Source organism: Argentina silus (genome assembly GCF_951799395.1).
Source record: "Argentina silus genome assembly, chromosome: 11".
NCBI lineage: Eukaryota > Metazoa > Chordata > Actinopteri > Argentiniformes > Argentinidae > Argentina > Argentina silus.
The window spans coordinates 18,737,866-18,757,376 of record NC_139665.1 but is presented as its reverse complement, the minus strand read 5'-3'; the positions used below and the strand labels follow the sequence as shown (position 1 = coordinate 18,757,376).

Genomic DNA, 19,511 nt, shown 5'->3' with positions numbered 1-19,511 from the left:
ACTTTGCTTTTAAACAAACTTTTATAAAGAAATAATAATAATATTATTATTACTACTACTACTACTAATAATAATAATAATAATACTAATATTCATCATCATCATCTGTTAAAAGGCCAACTATGTTCTGTACTGTTTATATCAGTTTGTATATGGGTGTGCCCTTCCTACACTCCACTGCGTGTATGTAAGCCTGTGGTGCAGTTGATTGTGAATTCTAGCTTGAACGTGGGTACATGTTCAACAGACATGAACATTCTACAGGCAAAAGCACTCCCCAAAGAAATGCAATACTACCTGTTCTGAAATTACTCCTTCTCTATTTTATCACCTGATCCTCAGCTGCCTCCTCAGCCAAAACACACAGAAAACAATTCATCCAAGAAAAGCAAGAGCAATCTCCCCTTTTTCATTGAGGCAGGGGGGCGAGGAAACCCCTCATTGGGCGCACACATGCAGCCAGAACCAAATGGCTAATGTATAGGCTGGGGCAAAGGGCATTCCGTTTCCCATGGAAACGCAGAGAGTGCGAACAAGCAAGTGTTTGTGTGAGGCCTTGCTATCTGGCAGATGGAATGCCCACGGTGCAAGGGAGAGAGAGGGGATGCCTTTACAAGTCACATCCCCTGGCTCTGACAAATTTAATGCGTACTAACACGGACCACACTGCTAGCAGGGCTGGGTGTCTTATCAGTACAATATGACATGTTTAATCTGATACTAATCAAATGTTTTATACAGATGTGCCTGAGACCTGTTTGAATGTGTAGAATAAAGAGATTGTACCATTTTAACATTTTAGATTTTTTTTTAATGATTTGAAAAGGAAATACCCTCACCCTCAATATAGAAATGTACAGTAACCTGGGTGGAAACAATTCAAAAACAGTCCTTAATTTACAGAGCAACTTCTTTAAGATGTTGGTTGGTTTTAGGCACTTAGATTCACAAAAGTATTTCTTTCACGCAAAACAAGAAATTAATTCTTTGGTCCTTATGTCCCACAAAAAAAGGTCAGTTGAAACCACAGTCAGAACAAAATACAGCTTTTCTGGTTTCTTTTAACTTATTTACATTTTCCTGTGATTTCATACAACTTTCCACAAGACAGGGAAGCTTACAAGTTTTCTTTTCAAACTCACATTTCAACCTTTCGCCATATATCTATGGACCAACAGATGTATATACAACAAAGTACGTGAAACTTTTTGAGCAACAAAAAAATAAACATTAGAACGGCTTGAATCAGATTTACAGCAGTATTCATTAACATAACTTAGTGGGATGGGTAGCAATTTAAGATTTGGCAAAAAGATAGAGATTAAATTTTTTTGGTCCTTAGTGGGTCTCCCACAAAAAGCCACGTTGCTACAGGTGGACTGAGCCCTCTACCGAACCGCTTAGCTCATCACATTAACATGAGACCAAAACTAAAAAGCTTAAAAAACATGTCATAGTCCTAACATGCCACTGCTCAGCTGCAGGGCAGCCATGTCCGGTGATAAGAGTTACTGCAGGCCATGGGCGACTGCACGCGTGCCACATAGTAATTGCTGAAGTTGAGGTCTCTAACATAGGGTGCAGGCTGGTAGTAACAGGTGATGTTGGCGAGAGCGGGGATGGCGTTCTGCTCCGCCATAACCCGCAGCGCCAGCGCGGAGATGAGTGCCAGCGTCTGCCGGCGCTCGTGGCCCATCAGGCAAACGGTGCTCTCATCCACCACGCTCCTCAGCGTCACCAGGCATTCGTAGCGCTTGTGCTCCATGCCCCCAAAGTGGTTCTGTAGATAGGCCTCCAGCTTGCGCTGCTGCTCGCCGATGTCAGAGAAGTCGATGAAGAACCGCGAGCACATGTAGCGCTGCAGCAGCTTCATCTGGGCTTCAGAGTCCGGCCGGAACCCCCGCACCAGCAGGTGGCAGTACTTGAGGAGCCCTCCGCCCCGGATCTCCTCTGGGCTGCGTGTGGCAATAGTCTTGGTGCGGAGGTGGCCCAGGGCCACCTCAAAGTCCCCGTACATGCTCTCCCCCAGCACAGTGGGGTGGAAGCTCTCAGACATGGCTGTTTCTGAGCAGCGGTCAAACAGCAGCAGGGAGTCCAGGGTGATCTGGAAGGAGTCCACACTGAACTCAAACTGCCTCCGCAGCGAGTCCACAAACTTCAGCTCCACATTCTTGCCGTGGTTGTTGCACAGGGAGATCAGGCTCCAGCGGTCTGTGTCATTGCAAACCTTCACCAGCTTCTGTACGTAGGCCTCCTTCAGCGTCAGTGCCGAGATGCGCTCCCGGCTCACCCCCGGGGGCAGGAACTCAACCAGGCTGTCAAGCACCACGTCCTTCACCACACGGAAGGTCTTGTCGTCGGTCAGATCCAGGCCGAAGATTAGGTCTAGGTCCTTGTAGCCCATGCCTGTTTCCTGGTGAAGCACATAGCTGGCCGCTGAGCCGTTAAGCTTCACATCCCGTACGACCACACCACGCTCCTCCAGCCGAGCCCTGACCACCTGGGAGAGGAGAGAGGAGAGAGGAGAGAGGAGAGAGGAGAGCAATATGTGTGAGGGATCTGTGTGCACAGGCATAAAAGTCTGCAGGCGATTCATCCAAAATACAGGTCACAGCATGTCTCAGCAATGGAGCTTTTATGGTCACTGCCCCTTTAATATGGTAACATTCATTGTAACATAATTTCCCGAACATTTTGATTGAAATGGCTAGTTTTCAGGAAATTATGTTACAATGAAGATAAAAGGCTAAAATCCATTGTGCCAAGTCATTTGTTTGAGGACAGAACATAAAGGAAGCAACCAATCTCTCTCTCTACTGTGTATCTTTCTCTAAAACAAATCACACAAACACACCCATTACAGAAACAGATAGGCAACTGTAAAATGGTGAGAAATCATGTATTTACAATGTCTTGTCACAAACATCAGTCCTGGAATTATCAATGTTCAATTATATGATATATTTATATCATTACCTCAGATAATTAAAATGTCACCCTCACCTCTCTACACTATACATATGAACTATAAATACTGTATTAACTATATCATGCAGTGTGTGAGCATCACATATGTCTCAGAAGAAACTGATTTTAGCATAGATAAGATGTGCATAACACTGAAGAAATCCATTAATCTCTGATTAAGAAAATCCTGCCTGTCTGTCAGCAACTTTATCATCCTCTGTCCTACTATGTAGTAACTTGCTTGTGATAGTCTAACTCAACTCCCCTGGGTTCCACCGTATCTTCACAGGGGGATAAAGTTAACTAAGCTGTATGAAGCGGGGCACAGTTCCCATAATGCATAGAGGTTTACTCAGGGAAATGACAAGCAAATGCTTGTCTTCCCTAAGAGCCTCTGGCATTACTTTCACTGGAGCAACTCCAGGTGACCTATAGTGTAGGTTATCTACAAGCATAACAATCAGAGAGCCATAGAAGGCAAAGGGTTTCAGACATGAATGTTTAAACCCATGATTATCCCATACTGAGAATTTCCTGTCATATAAACATACTTTGGCAGAGAAATTGCTTACCTGGTCAATGAGTCATTCACAACACACACAAACTGCTGGAATATGGACAACTGCTGAGGTAAAGGCAGCTGAGATGTTTATTACTGTGAGCTTCTTCCTGTCTGTTGCATCACTCAAAAGTGACCAAGGAGAGGAAAACAAGAAACTGGGCCAGTCCTTGGGAGATTGTTCTGGTCCTAGACATCAGGCTTACCATGCCACTCCCTAAAAAATGAATGCTCTGCAATCTCCCTTTATCTAGGCAGTGGATCAACCTGTGAAGTATTCAGCCAGGTATCTAGCCTTGCCCACACACAATCACATAACATCTAATTTAACTTTCCAGGTCAGATCTCACAGGTTAAGCCTACGATAGACATCATTAACACATATGCTGCCCTTCCCTTTCATCAAAATCCTTCTTTTATACCCTTCTCCTTATCTTTGCTTTGCTACCCCACATTTCAGGAAAAAGTGAATATCTGTGTCTCATCTTTGCACCAACTCAAAATCGTCCCGCTATATTGTACAACCTTTTGCTGAGACGGTCAGTTAAGACATTAAGCTGCCTCACCTTCACCACTTTGGCAGAGAGGTGGTTTGCACCTCCACTCATAAACTTAGGTAACTTCCTCTCTCCTGCCACTCTTAAACCAAAGTGTGAGGCTCCCTGTTTGTACTGTTGCTGTATGCAATGGCCTTCAACTTTACCCTCTTTATCCGGACCCAAAGACACACAATCTTACTGTTTTGTGACAGAATGAATGGTACTTAGCCACTGTGAAACAAGCTGGGGGAAAGCCCAGTAGCGCTTACAAGGGAAAATGACACTGCCATGAAAAGGCTATAGAGGAAAAGGTTGAAATGTAAACTAAAGGTCGAGAAAAAGTTGATTTTCAAAGCGATCCTTTTTGGGGATGACATTACAGCAAAAGCTGTAATTGGAACCCTACTCATCTGTATTTTTTCCAGTGAGGAAAGCAATGTGTTTATATTGGTAACCCAACCTCTCAAAACAGATGGTCAGTAATAAAACATCAAGAATACAGTATAGAAGATACTTTTTGTTATTCCTGTGTGGAACAAACACAGGAATATTAACAATTTTCTGGTGCCTCTGTCGAACGGGACTGTGGAACTGCTTTTCAGCTAATGGCAGTCTTGAATCTTGATAAACAACAGGCCTGTCTCACACTGGGTTGGGTATCAATGACCAAACTATTACATCCTATAGGGAACAAACAAGATGATTTCATAATGAAGGATGCTCCAGAGAAGTGTTTCTCAACTTACACAAGAGGCCACCCAGGCAATGCACATTTTTATTCTACCCTGCACTAACACATCTGATTCAACGTATCAATTAAGGAGTTAAATCAGGAGTGATGGTGCAAGGCTAGAGAAAAAATGTGCAATGCCTAGGGATCCCCCAGGAATGGGTTAGGAGGAAACACTGCTTCAGTGCACCCTTGTTTCCTCCACCGGTCATGAAGCAGGCCAGTCCATTCCCACATTACGCAAATGCACCTGGTTGGGTTGAGCAAGGGGAAACACTTCCTCCAACACCAAGCAAGAGACTTGTAAAAGTACCACAAACAGACCAGACTGTCTGGTGTTGACAACGCCTTGGCGATGAACACAGTCTTTCTGTTTTCCTACTTCAGTCGGAATAGTTTCCTCTTCCATTTAATTTGCTGTCGCCTGAATGTGTTTTATTATTTCAGTTTGAAATGGGCCTGTGATTTGCCAACCCATAGTTCCCTGGACGCTAATACTGTAAGAGCACTGGGCAGCTAGTCACATCAGGCTCTGCCAAGGAAATGGCAACAGTGCTCCTCCCTGCCACTCTCATCCAATCTAAACTCAGCCCAGTCATACTGTAACTGTAGGTGGGCAAGCAGGAGCAGATGATGGCTTCTCCTCAGATGTGAACGACCTCCTTGAATTTCCTCCACATGGGTGGTCATGTCACCTGTATGTCTGAGTCTAAATGTGTTCCATAGTGAGAAACACCCATAAAACTGGTTCTCTCTCACCTCTATGAGATGAAGGCTTTCAAACCGTGGTTCTACAGACCCTTGGGAAGGGGCCTAGCCTCAAATCTCTCCTCAACTCTAGCCATATCAGGGATAAAACAGAGGGGGATAGTCAGACATGCATTTCCTTATACAGTATGTGCACATGTTGAGTTCAGCTGGCATCTTACCAGATAAGAGTACAAATGGCCTCTTTGAAAAACAACCATGTAGGCGACTAACAGGGCTTCACTGACAACCTAAACTACTTTCTTGCTACTTGGTGGAGAGACGTGTGGTGTCATCTTGTTGCCCACTCTTTACAACAATAGGCCTCCTGAGGAGTTGGTTTACAGTCTGGCAAGAGGTGCAACAGAATCAGGCGACTGGTCTTCACTTACTGCAGTGATACCTTGTCAGCTCTGACCCACAAGTTCACTGTTACTGGAGTGACTAATCCAGTATTTGCATTTTGCTCCCAAAAAATCGCCACCACCCAGGAAAGTGGAGCCCACTTTCAGTAATCCCACAGTGGTGAAACCAGAGTGCAAAGAAAAGGACCTGCCGAAAGCATGAAGACAAGAGCTTTACTCTGTACAGTCTCAATTCTACAGCCTGAATTTAAATTGAGCAAAGCTAGATGGAGTTCAAGCTCTCCCTTCCAGGCCAACTAAAACATGTTATCTCACATTCCTCCACCCCCATTATCCCACACTATAAATTATGTGACACACACTATGCCATTTATCTGGTTTTGTCATCTGGGTGGCATGAAACCATGAAAACATGTTCATCAGTACCTGTTTATCAAATGTGTGCTTATCTATCATCCATCCAATGCACTACTAGATCATGTGCTGCTGTTAAGCACTCTGGATCCAGCTCAATTGGAGTGAGGAGTGTGCAATTAAGTGCACAGACCACACGTCAGAGCAGAGGTGTCAGCAACAATCAGAGATCTTATTTACAACTCCCAAGGCTCAAACAATGAGATTGAATCCTATCACAAACAGATGTTATCTGAATGAGGGTTTTTAACAAACACCCCATTGAAAGTCCTGAATCACCTCAAAAAAAGGCATGTTGCATGGTTGAAAGGAAAATATTGAGATCCTGGTTTCTGTGTTCCATGGGAATTCAAGAGGAAGGAAAATCATGAGTCAAGATATCCAGTAATTTTTAATGCAGATGCTATACTGTAGGTCTGGATGTTAAGAACCTCCTGGTGACTTGTCGGTGGGTGTTTTCTTTGTAATGAACAACAGTCATATAGTACAATACTTCACAATACTTCACATGCTCCAAGTATGAGTTACTTGAGAAAAAAAGTAAAAGTGGAAAAATGTTTTCCATTCTCAGTCTTTCTATCCTTGGCCACTTGTAATTCAATTCCTCACTATCTTTTTCCTTCTGCGTCCTATATTTTCACAAGACCCATGAAATGGCTATGGTAGCAAAGGCATAAAAGTGAGACAGTGGAAAATTGCAGTTAAAGCATTAGCTCATCTAGTCTCCTGTCTGTACTGTCTGAATGTCAATGATACAATTTTTGTCAGCTGTGATTCAACCTTATAGGGCCAGATATTCAAATGAACAGCCCAACAGTAATAGGTGGAGTGGGCTTTATTCTTGTATTATGGTCAATGCTGCCTCAATACACAGAACCTCTCTACACAGAATCATGAATTGGCAATTCACGAATGCACTTTATGATAACGAAAGTTTGATCTTTCAAGATCAAGATCTTTAAATCATTTATAATTCACAATAAATCCCTCCTGGTAGAGACAATAAAATCAATACAATGAAGATTAACAAATTGAGATTATACTTGTTGCACACAAAATGACAAGATATGGCTGAAAGAATCCCTCTCCCATTTGGTGACAGTATACAGTAGGCTACCCTCACACAATCCGTTATCTCACCTGGACAATTTGTCGGGGTTGAACCGAGAGCGTAGGGAAGTTTCCACGTCCGTGAATAGGGACGCTCTCTCCAAGGATGGAGTCCAGACGCTGCACCTGATCCCAAGACAACACACAAAACCGCCGACTCTGCTCCGACTCATCACCGGCGGACATGACGATGTGACGCAAAAAGTGTTCAAATCTTCTGAAGTTTTGTCGATATATTACGAACAGTACCGGAGCAATTCCAAAAAGGTTTATGTTGTTTCTTTAAATTAGAATGACAACTCTATTCTTCACAAAACATATAAAGTCAGTCCACGGCTGTTCTCAGATGACACTTGAGAAATAACTTTAAAATCAATCTACTCAGCCGAATACCTCATATACATGGGTAAATGATATCAACGCGCATCTCCAAAAGTTCTATTTCGCTGTGATAATCTTCAGACTGTACTGTAATCTACTTCGAAGCGTGCAGACGGGTTTTAAGAAAATGGGATTAACATAAACGTCCCTATTGGCTGGACAGTAAATACTTCAACATACAGCAGACTACAACCAACCATGCACACACCCACTTCCCTTGCGTCAGAGTTAAGGCTTCCTTCGTGGGATACTTAAGAGACGTACAATACAGTATGCATTAGAGAGGACAAATCACATAGGCTCCTGAATAGGAGATAGTAGAGATATAACGATAGTTTCTGTAGTGGTTTTAACAATTACAATTTATTCAAACGGCCAGATTAACAAATACATTATTCAATATTCACTTTGGTTGCCAATGGGTAGTATGAATTGCAATTGGATTAGGCGCCCTGTTATGAAATAGGTAGGCAATTTGTGGGAAATGGGAAATGGGACAGAATGTTATTTAAACCTGTCTGTATATACATCATATTTAAATATTTGCAAGCAACCTTGAAAGCCAGTGTAAAATATTATCCATGACTGATTGTGGCAATGGCATACATTGTGGAAGTTTAAACATTTAAAGGGGAAATCTGGGATTCAAACAACAACAAAACAGTCTTTTATAAGTTCCCTTTTTCAAGAATCTATGGCTATGTATCATTCATCATTCAAAGTCCAAAAATGTTTGTACCAATCCAAGAATGCCCTTCTAAAAGCAATACCACAATATCCCTCAAACTAATTTGGTTTTGTCTGTGAGCAAAGTTTCAACCTGTGAGTCACCATCCCTTTATTAGGTGCATACGTGCGTCATACTGTATGAATATGGGGACAACTGATGGGCCCCTCTCTGTATTGTCTCATACCAACTCTGCCCCAAATTTCTAAAGTGTTCCACGCAGCAGGGAGTGAGTGAAACCCATTTGACATTCTGCTGTCATTACAATGGTTGTGTCAGTGTTGAGTAAGATCCATTGCCACTTAGAAATGGGTGCAGTGTAGACAATACTCACAGTACATGCTGTACTTAAAGGAGCCATGTAGATTGTCACTGTGTGAGACGCATGTCACTAAATATTTGTCACTAAATGTCACTAAATATTTGTTGTCATTATTTTCCCCTTGGCCAGTTTCATCTAGTCTCTGGTGTTACCTGTACCTGCCTGGAGGGATATAACACATAAACAAATGATAGGCTGCTATTAGTTGATTTGATTGAGGTGTACTTGGTTGTCAATGGTGTATTATAATCCGATCCCCTGATGCTATGATGGGGGTCAATACCACACCCATGGAAAATGAGCTAGAATTCAAGGTGCACTCAGTCAAGGCAGCTATTTGAAATGCAGACAATGGGAGTGAGATATTCATGAGTGAGATATTCATGGGTGCAAATATGTACTGCCTGGAACCAATACTTCACAGACTGCAATGTTGAAACACATGCAGGCCCGTCCTTTGGAAAATATTTGAAGTTGATCCTCACACCACAGATCCACAGAACAAGCAGTAAGACACCAGTGGGGTAAACATTGCTTGCTTTTAAGCTTTTTTTTTATTTATTTATTTTGAAGTTTTTGAAGTTTTTCTCTGTAACTGTAAAAAAAATAATAATAATAATGTAACTGTGTTCCCAGTGATACTACAGTAGATATGATAAATTATATTGTTTACTTTTTTTTATCCCTGCCAGATTGGGTTCAAGAGAATCCCACATGTAGCAATATAGGATGCTATTGTTAGAAAATAAACACACAGCAAGGAGGCAGGGAGCTGTTGTGTTGATATTGTGGTGTTGGAGGAGAACTCTGTTTGGCCAGAGGCCTCACCAGAGAGTGTTGTTAGGCTCTGGCCTGGCGAAACTGAACATGGGTATGTTCAGCTTTAGCTATTTAGTAACATGTTGTGAATGGAGAACAAACATGCAATAGGCCCTGTTAGCATTTATTCATAAAGTTACATACATTACATTTTTTAACTCCCATGGTTAACATTATTTTCTTCTTCTGCATTAGTCCAGTCCTTTCCTCACAGCAAGGAAGCAATGTGTGCAACGAAAGTGGCAGTAACAGAAGAAGAGAGGGAGAGAGAGAGAGAGAGAGAGAGAGAGAGAGAGAGAGAGAGAGAGAGAGAGAGAGAGAGAGAGAGAGAGAGAGAGAGAGAGAGAGAGAGAGAGAGTGAGTGAGAGATGGGCTGGATCACAGCAGAATTATAGTGTTGAGAGATTAAACATGGTGGGTTTTCAACAGGTCGTCTGATTCAAAGAAACATGGAGGATAAGATTGTGAGCAATAAGGGGGGAAACACTTTTACATCAAGGGGTTCTGCTATGGTTACTGTGAAGCCAGCTCCGTATAGCAAAATACAATTTCTACTTTTTTACTGCAGATTAATCACTCTCCGGATACGGACAAGCGTATTTTGTTGTTCTATTGCAGATACTGTACTGTGTCCAGATTTTTTTAGTTGTTTTTTGTTAGTCATTTTGTCTAACAACTTTCTGAATGTAATAAAACACTTCTCGATAGATCTCAAAAATACAGTATGTGTTAGTAATTAGCTGAGGTATGTACACTATGTGCACTATTTTGTGATAGATTACTCTGTTGTCCTGGGTTTCAGACAAACATACCCATACTTGGGTATGCTGTCGAGTGGTATTTGGATATTTGCATATAGTACAGGTTGGACGGGTTATGGTAAATATTGTATGTACATAATTATTTGCATCGTGTCAAAAGAACTTCAAAGTATTTTGTCACAACTGTACTAGACGCCCTCATCTGTTATCAGCTGCTTCACACAACCCTGTCCTGATATTTACATGAACCTATATTGTGTGTACTTCATCAGCATGGAAAATGGATAAAAGAGCAGAAGTGGAAATATGGCTATGTGTAGATAGGCCTGTTTACAGTAGGAAAGGCTACAGCTATGATACTGTGATACTGTGTGGGTGAACTGCCCCCCTGTAAACCTCATCACGTAAGTAATAAACTTACACTAAAACAGGTTTATATCATATAACTAAAGGGCAAAATATGTCTGCAAGCATGAAGGAATGCATTCCAAAGACACATGGGGAGTGAGATTCTGGCCCTGATCTCATTCTTCTAAAGAATACTGTCAGATTCTTATGGAACACAGAGGTCATTTAATGTATGGAATTTCCTAGGGAAGTAGAGTGAATATGATTTGAAGGATAATCTGCGGCAGACAATTAAATGGAGACCAAATGGATCATCATACACCATGTTTAACCGTGTTTTTTCATAGACTGATTATGTGTCAAAACTATGCCAAAATGTGTTAAATGTTTGAAAATGTTGATGCTGTTTCAAGAAATATGCTCAAGTAATTGAGAAAAACTAGAAGTGGTTAGATATAAGAGACGTTGTGCCCAGACATCATCTACAGAGCTGATGGAGGAGTTATGAAGGGAAATCCTCACTGTACAGCAGGCAACCCACATGGTGTGCTGCTAACTTTAGCACAACGATGATACAAGAGACAGAAATCAATTTAAGAAAAGGTTAAATAGTGGTATGTGCCGATGGGGAAGGAAACCCCAATGCGTTTAATGGTGTGAGCAGCAGCCAAGGAAATAAGATTCATCAGACTGGTCTCCTACTCAAATCTAATACCTATACACAATAGTACGCGCTCCCAAATGTGAGTCTTGGTGGATGCATTTAGCTATACTGGCAGGTGAATACTTTTAGCAGTTTTTCCGTGAGAGTAAGTTCCCCATCCTTTCAACACACTCTCCCTTCTGCTTCCTCCTCTGCTCTCGGTCCTACTCTATTTGTCTTTAGATAGTGGGTACTTGCCCACTATCACACTGGCAATGTCCTGATGCTGTAAGTAAACACAGCTGAGTGTGTGGTCCTGGATGCCATTTGGATTAAGACAGGGAACAACTGGAGCAAACAGAGATTGTAACTGGAGAGCTAATCTACAAAGTATCCGATAAGAGAGGAGAAAGCCAGGCTGTGTGACAGCTATGGCGTCATACTCCCTGCGATTGCTGCTTCTTGGAAATAATTTCACCTTGACCTGAGTCCCACACACAGGGAGACACCGTGGTATCCAGTAGATGCCCATATGGCATTCTCTACCTGTGGCCTGAAGCACCTCTACCCCCCCCCCCCCCTATATCCATCCTCCTCCCCACTATCCTTCTCCCCTCCCTATCCAACAACTAATGAGTTCTGAGGGAGGGAGGTCAGAGTGTTAATGTACCTATTACAAAATTGCTGAGAAGGCTCCTTATCGAGCTTGCTGCCCAGGGCACTGCGGCTGATCCTATTACACACACAGAGCAAGTACCCTGGGAGGGGATGTAGTGTAGCTGGAGAGTGTGGGCATCAACAATCACCACATCCTTCACTGATTTATGTGCAGATAATAGTGCTTTAGCATGAGTGACAAACAATACTTGTTTGTCGTTGTAGTGTGTGATGGTGGGCCCCCTACTGACCAGGGATGGTACTGAATGCTGGTGGTCAAGTGGTAGAGGAAAAAGAGGCTTCTGTCAAGGATTCCCATAATAATTGCGAGATTCATTGTCTTCAGGAGTGCTCAAGAAATTTGTGAAGAAACTTTGTATAAAAATTATGTTATTGAAAAATCATAACCTGTTAGTTCTGTTATCTGGAGAATAGTAGCATTCTGCATACATCAAACATACATCACCAGTCCCTCACTGACTGAAGAGGCTAAAAGGTGTCTCTTAAATACCATTCACCCTATAATTATAGCAGTAGCAGGTAATGTATGCTGTAAGTAGTAACGTGGAATAAATTCAGCTATGACGTAAGTATAAGATAAGTATTATATTCTAGTAACTTTCTCTTTAACAGAAAAGAAAAAGCAACATTTATGATGGAGGATTCAAAGGTGACAAGCTGGGATCAGTCGCACCAGGCCGACGCGTCTCGGGGAGCGAGAAAACAAACAACGCTAATGTATAAGAGCATGTAACACTTCCTTGTCCATGTGCCTCATTGTGTCAAAGAACACTCAGAGTACAGACTGCCCTCTCACATGCATGGCACATGTGTACATTGTTAGATGACATTTCAAATGTTCATTCTTTTGCAACAGTAAAGAAACCTTTCATCATTGTGTTCATTGTGCTTTCTGTATTGATTTGAATTGCATAATGCTTACAAGTCCTCTCGAGCAGGACTGTTTTTGTGAGAGTTAAGAAAATAAAGGTAAGAACACAAAGATAATGTACAGTATGTGGGTATTTTTACATAACAGATTTGTCTTTTAAAATCATTTCCTCGTTGCCAATTTCCTTGTCTGTTCTGCATGTGTACACACCTGTCTTTTTCAAAAAAATGAAAAAATAATTAATTATGATTGCATTGTGCCAATGAACAATAAGGAAATATCCTGGCTCACAACGATTTCACATTAACATAATTCAAGCTGTGGGAAAAGTGTAGAAGGGACCAGTTATACATGACTAGAGGTCCATCATGCAAAGCCTAGCAGTTAGTGCAAGTTGGAGACCTGTGAATGTCCTGGTTCAAAAGGGCAAAGCCTTTCTAAAGTTGAATTCACACCATGATCACGGCAGATCCAAACATGCTACAGGTGTAGTGGCAGTAAAAGCAGAGATATGATTTTACATCCAGCACTATATTCTACATGACATCCAACCGCAGTAAGCGCTGCTCAGCCAAGAAGAAGCACAGCTCCAGCTGTGAGCTCCACATCAAGGGATCAAGGGAAACTTGATGATCCCAGAGGATGACACTGGAGCACACCTGCGGAGGCCTTTGAAGTGGCGGGGAGGTGCAATCTCACTACGACCTTGGCAGGACACGTCTCCCCGTGGTTATCTGGACGTCTATCTGAGGGGAATTAGCTGGGGCTCCTGTCACGGCTCCACCCTGCATCACTATACTGTACACTCAACTGAAGGTGCTGTATCTGCCTGTAGGAGAGGACTCTCACTACCGGCTTTGAGCCTCATGCATTCTCTGTTTACTAACCAGCAACACAAGCCTTGAGTTATTCCCCAAGGCAAGTAATGGATAGTTAAAGCCGTCCGTGTCATCTATCAGCAGTGAAAGGAATATGCTTGTTAAGCAGTCAAAATAGATCTAGAACAATCTAAATACAACATTGCTCGAGGGTACAGTATTACCAGTTCCGATGAGACCTTCAGCAATCATATGCACTGCTCCAGTAATCCTTCAGTGACATCAGGTGGCTGTATGTATTGGCTCTATAACAACTAGCATTACACTAACATTGAGGCACTGCCTAAATGGAGAGAAAACTAATAGTATTTTAATTCAGGTCTGAAGCCCCCAGAGAAATACCAATTATTAGGGGGGGTGTAATTGTGAATATCTGTACTTTATGTTGCATTATCTCACTAACCAATGTACCTGTGATGTGGATTCTTTTTTTTATTCTAAATGTATTAAATCTGTGCTCATGTGTTTTGTCATGATGAATTGGCTAAAAAATACAGCAAATGTTATATACTTACTTGTTGTAATTGCTTAGGATACAGTATATTTTTGAAAAGACAAGGGAATATAGCCTTTTTGTCTGAGATATGAGGGAGTATAGCCTTTCTGTCTAAGGCCTTAGGGAGTATAGCCTTTCTGTCTAAGGCCTTAGGAAGCATTGCCTTTCTGTCTAAGGCCTTAGGGAGTATAGCCTTTCTGTCTAAGGCCTTAGGGAGTATAGCCTTTCTGTCTAAGGCCTTAGGGAGTATAGCCTTTCTGTCTAAGGCCTTAGGAAGCATTGCCTTTCTGTCTAAGGCCTTAGGGAGTATAGCCTTTCTGTCTAAGGCCTTAGGGAGTATAGCCTTTCTGTCTAAGGCCTTAGGGAGTATAGCCTTTCTGTCTAAGGCCTTAGGGAGTATAGCCTTTCTGTCTAAGGCCTTAGGGAGTATTGCCTTTCTGTCTAAGGCCTTAGGGAGTATAGCCTTTTCATATAAGGCCTTAGGGAGTATAGCCTTTCTGTCTAAGGCCTTAGGGAGTATAGCCTTTCTGTGTATTGCCTTAGGGAGTATAGCCTTTCTGTCTAAGGCCTTAGGGAGTATAGCCTTTCTGTCTATGGCCTTAGGGAGTATAGCCTTTTCGTATATGGCCTTAGGGAGTATAGCCTTTCTGTCTAAGGCCTTAGGGAGTATAGCCTTTTCGTATAAGGCCTTAGGGAGTATAGCCTTTCTGTCTAAGGCCTTAGGGAGTATAGCCTTTCCGTGTATTGCCTTAGGGAGTATAGCCTTTTTGTCTATGGCCTTACAGAGTATAGCCTTTTCATTTAAAGGAGTATGTCATTTTGGTCTCACACCTGAGGGACTATAGCAGTTTAATCTGAGAACTAGATCCTTTTGATCTGACAACTATCAACTGAGAACTGAGGATGTCCTAAAACGGACACTATATTTGTGTATCATGTACTGCATCTGTTAGGGGTTAGCCTGCCTATACCCTTACCTCTGGGATATACTGCACCTTTGGTCTAAGCTTCACCTTCAAATCCCTGGTGAGCCTTGTTTTAAAGGGTGCTGATTGACCCTCTGGTTCAGTAGCAGATCCCCAGGTTTCCACAGTCTTCCCATGATGGATTCCAGCAGCCCAATGTACCTGAGGCCCCCTACCTGGCTCTCCCTCCTCACTCAGAGAGAACAAAGGCTCTGTGATCCCCATTACACACCACATTAATGATTGATCGCAGATGTCAAACAGTTTGGGCTCAGCTTGAAATACTCTTTTATAGGCACATACATTTATCACAGCCCAACGTTTGATGTTGAGCTACATAAGTGTGCGTCATAGGAGCCATACTGCAAGGCTCCCTGTGATGATCCTGATATCTTGAAGGGGATATACTGCGTGTGTGTCAGTGCCGCTACCCATTGATGTGTTGAGCCTTGCAATGACGTATGTGCAGAGGTTTCTAGAGTGTACAGCACATGCACATAGATTAAACACTGGATTTTGACTGATTACAATTTCTTAACAGTAAATACCAATATATTCAATACTAGATATTTTTCCAAATATGAAAACTGGAAAAAGGGGGGGGGAAAGGAAACCACAGGATACCCTTATTGAAATTACAGATTCACAAGAGACTTAGAGTGTTTGTAGCAGTAGAGTGTTTGTATTGAAACAGTACTATAACACCAGGTGTGAACATTCAAAGTTAATGCATATAATCGACTGTGGAAAATTCAATAAACACCTAAAAGTAGCATAGCAAATTGTTTAATTGAGCAATCAGGGGCAAGCAGAGATACAACAGCCCTTGATTATAGTGCCTTTTGTAACCACTGCATGGCAACATAATACACCTTTGTATGTTAAAATGCATATGGAAACTGTATTGTCATTTGGTCTTTCAGGGGTGGTCTTTCCTCAGCATGGTAGCAGCCCCACAGGCAGCACTCCGCCTGGTACACCTTGCCTACAGACCGTGTGTTGTGGCCTATAAAAACCAACCATCATTCATACATGGAAACATACACACAGTCAGACACACAAACAAAACATGTGAAGGATTTGATTTCTCTGGTTTCCTTTAATGAATACCATGGACACTACATCTGGTGGGTACTGAGGATTGATAGACTACTGTTCAAGTTAAGGGAAAGCTCTTCAGTATCTGGTATAAGCTGACTCACACTTTCTGCAATGAACTGAACATAGATTACTTATAAACCTCAAGGCTTGCCTGTTTCAACCTCTTAATGAGCTCCATACAAGCACATGCAATTGTAGCTGCAGCAGCACATAGAAAAGTGACAGAGGGCCAACTATGCATTCTGTATTGAATGCAGAATTTAGGTTACGAATAAATCAATACATTTAAACAAAATAGATAAACAAAATCAACAGGTTTTAACAATGAAGATAACAGTTGATAAATTGATTCTTTACAGTTAATTCACAATCACTTCAACATGTGTATATTCCCCTTCAACCCATGTATAGCTATACATACTGTTATTTAATTTTGAGCACTAATCAGCAGTAATTTCCAGTGGAAACAAAGAGCATTGTTGGCTTCTCGTCAATGGGCCTAACAGAGGAGGATTACAGGAGGAGATCAAATAAAGCTGTTTCCCAGAACTTCCAGTCAGTGAGCAGTGATCTGGTGGGCCTAAGGAGACAAGGAAACAAGTAGGTGGGGTTCCCCAGTGAGAGCACTACTGAGCTGGATCTAAGTGATGCCAGCTGGCAGATGCATCCATTTGTTTCTAGCTTTGAGGAGTTGAAAACTGAAAACTGTGTCTTGGACAGATGCAGGCTGCGCACAACGAGCCTTGTTCATGCTTGTGCTATTTAGGACAAGAAAAAAAAGAGGCAAAAATAGCATAGGCTGCAATTCTGCCAATGAGCCATGTCTGAATTAAGTAATCTTGTGAGAAAATACAAACCAAGAGCTGTAGTCTGACTGAAAAGCTCTCTTAACTTAAAATTTAGGATGACGTTGAAGTCAGAATGTGGCCCCAAAAGAATAAAGCGCTCCCCACCACAGTGAAAGACCTCATCTTAGCACACAATACTCTTCTCTAACTTTCCCATGGATACCGATGTTGTCTTGCAATCGACTCGGTTCGACATCTCACTATAGGATATGCTCTCCTGCATTCTCTATTCGCTGAAAGCCTATAAAGGCTACTGCACTGTGCACCCATTTAATTTCTTTATGCTCTTCACTCGCAAGCCTGTCTGCAGTGTTCTGATAGAATCTACCTAGCTTAACTGTTCCACTGGAAAGTTAACAGCTTTACTCGGGGCATTAGATTGCCTATTATTCCTCACAGGAATCCTGCTGATTCAGGCTTCACTCTTACCGGTGCAAAGTTCTCTCTGTTTGGTTTGCCAAAAAGAGATTGAGTTAGCCACTAGCATAGCTACTAGTGCCCTTTGGGTGACTTGTGAGTTTAGTTGCTAGCTGGTGGGTGAGCTTTCTTTGTGTACACCACCATCGAAGTGCTCCTCTCTTTTACTACACTAAGTGAAAGAAACAGTAGAGTTTAGCTCCCTACTGTTTTCCACACTAGATAACACTTGGTCGTAGCATTGCTTGGCTAGCTCTACCTACTGTACACAATCGTTAGCTTGCTACACCCACTGCCACTGAGATTAGCCTGGCTTTCTAGCATTCACCACACTGTGAAGCTACACTAGCTGGGGTCTATCAGGGTAGGTTGTAAGTAATAAACTAACACAAAATAATTACTATAACCTGAGACCCCGCCCATTGACTTGTGTCCTCTGTACTGGACATTTCGTTCACATGCATCTATCTCCTTTTACTATATACTATAGTGATATGTCAAGTGATGGGCTGGGATTCTGGGAACCGCCTCTTCCTTTTCCTCCAAAATGCCCAGCATACCAGCAAGCACATTTCATGGAAAGAGGAGAGGTAAGTCAAATATTGTTTACCTGTAGTTTGTTTTGCTATGATAATCATAGATGTTCTTGTTTATTAACATGTCAGGAATTATATATTTAGTTCTGATAGCAGTTAAGTTCAGAAACAATCCAGAATGATAAATAATTTAGTTTTTTAATCAAGTTGAATGTATTCTTGGTTTAATATCACTCTACAGCCATAATCTGTTAAATGTTTTATCTTCTAAGTTTGGCTGTCTTTTCACACTTAAATGGTCCTGTGGTCCACTACAGTGGACATTATGTAAAATTTAAAATTTAAAATAAATTTGAAAAAGATGGGTTTTTTTAACCCTAAATAGAGAGGAAATCACACACAAAAAGAAATTGGAAGACACTTTTTTTCCTTGGTTCCCAGGAGGATAAACCACCACCTGGCTACTTTGCTCTCGTAGTTCCTTTCAGATTCAACTTCAGTTTGTGTGCTAGAAAGTGCGTTACACATGGTTGCTATTGGCTTGTTTGCGTGCATAGAAGTTTTACTGTTAGCCAATAGACATTTAGGGAATTTCCACGTATCTGTTTATCTTATTCACGTCCTCTGCCTCGATTGAAGATGCCGCCTGGTAAATCCAAGGAAGCAGGGATCCGTTGCTTTGGAGCAGCAACCATCTGTTGTCTCTCGGAGCAACACATGTACCAGGCAGACTGAATTCGGAACCGGATTTACTGTCGTGAGAAGGCCCCCTACCAAGGGAATGGTGACTCCATCCGGATGTCGTCCAGGAGATTTAGAGACGTTACGGCGAGGCTGTCGTAGATCTTTATGCGTCTCACCAGTGGCCCGCAGTGGCCCAGGAGATCTATAAGATGGCATGGTTGCTAGCCTTCACCACAGCCAAGCACGTTAGTGACCTCCATGTGCTCTCGTTTCATCCTTCATGCACTCAGTTTGCTCCTGCGACTCAAAGTTACAATATGTCTTAACGCCATGTTCGTCCCCAAAGTATTTTTTATGACGCACAGTAGTCATGTTTTTTACATCGACAAAACTGAGGCGTTCAGGGGATGTGATCAACTGTTTGTGTGTTTCGCCAACGCTGCACTATCCAAACAGCGCCTTTCCCACTGGATAGTGGAGGCTATTGCAGAAGTGTACGGTTCTAAAGGCCTGCAGCCCTCATTGGGAGTAAGCCCCCTTAACCGTATCCCAAAGTTCCCTGCTGTCCTAAAAGCACATAAACAATTACATAAAATGCATTGAAG

At 42.1% G+C, this 19,511-nt stretch overlaps 1 protein-coding gene across 1 annotated transcript; it reads right to left on the bottom strand.

Annotated features, from left to right (window-relative positions):
• Positions 1–811: 811 nt before the first annotated feature.
• Positions 812–7,859, bottom strand: tent5bb (terminal nucleotidyltransferase 5Bb). Its single transcript, XM_083681005.1, has 2 exons — positions 7,462–7,859; positions 812–2,500 (listed from the first exon to the last, which is right to left on the bottom strand). Exons 1-2 carry the CDS (start codon positions 7,615–7,617, stop codon positions 1,475–1,477), a joined length of 1,182 nt encoding a protein of 393 aa, XP_083537131.1. The 5' UTR covers positions 7,618–7,859; the 3' UTR covers positions 812–1,474.
• Positions 7,860–19,511: the final 11,652 nt, after the last annotated feature.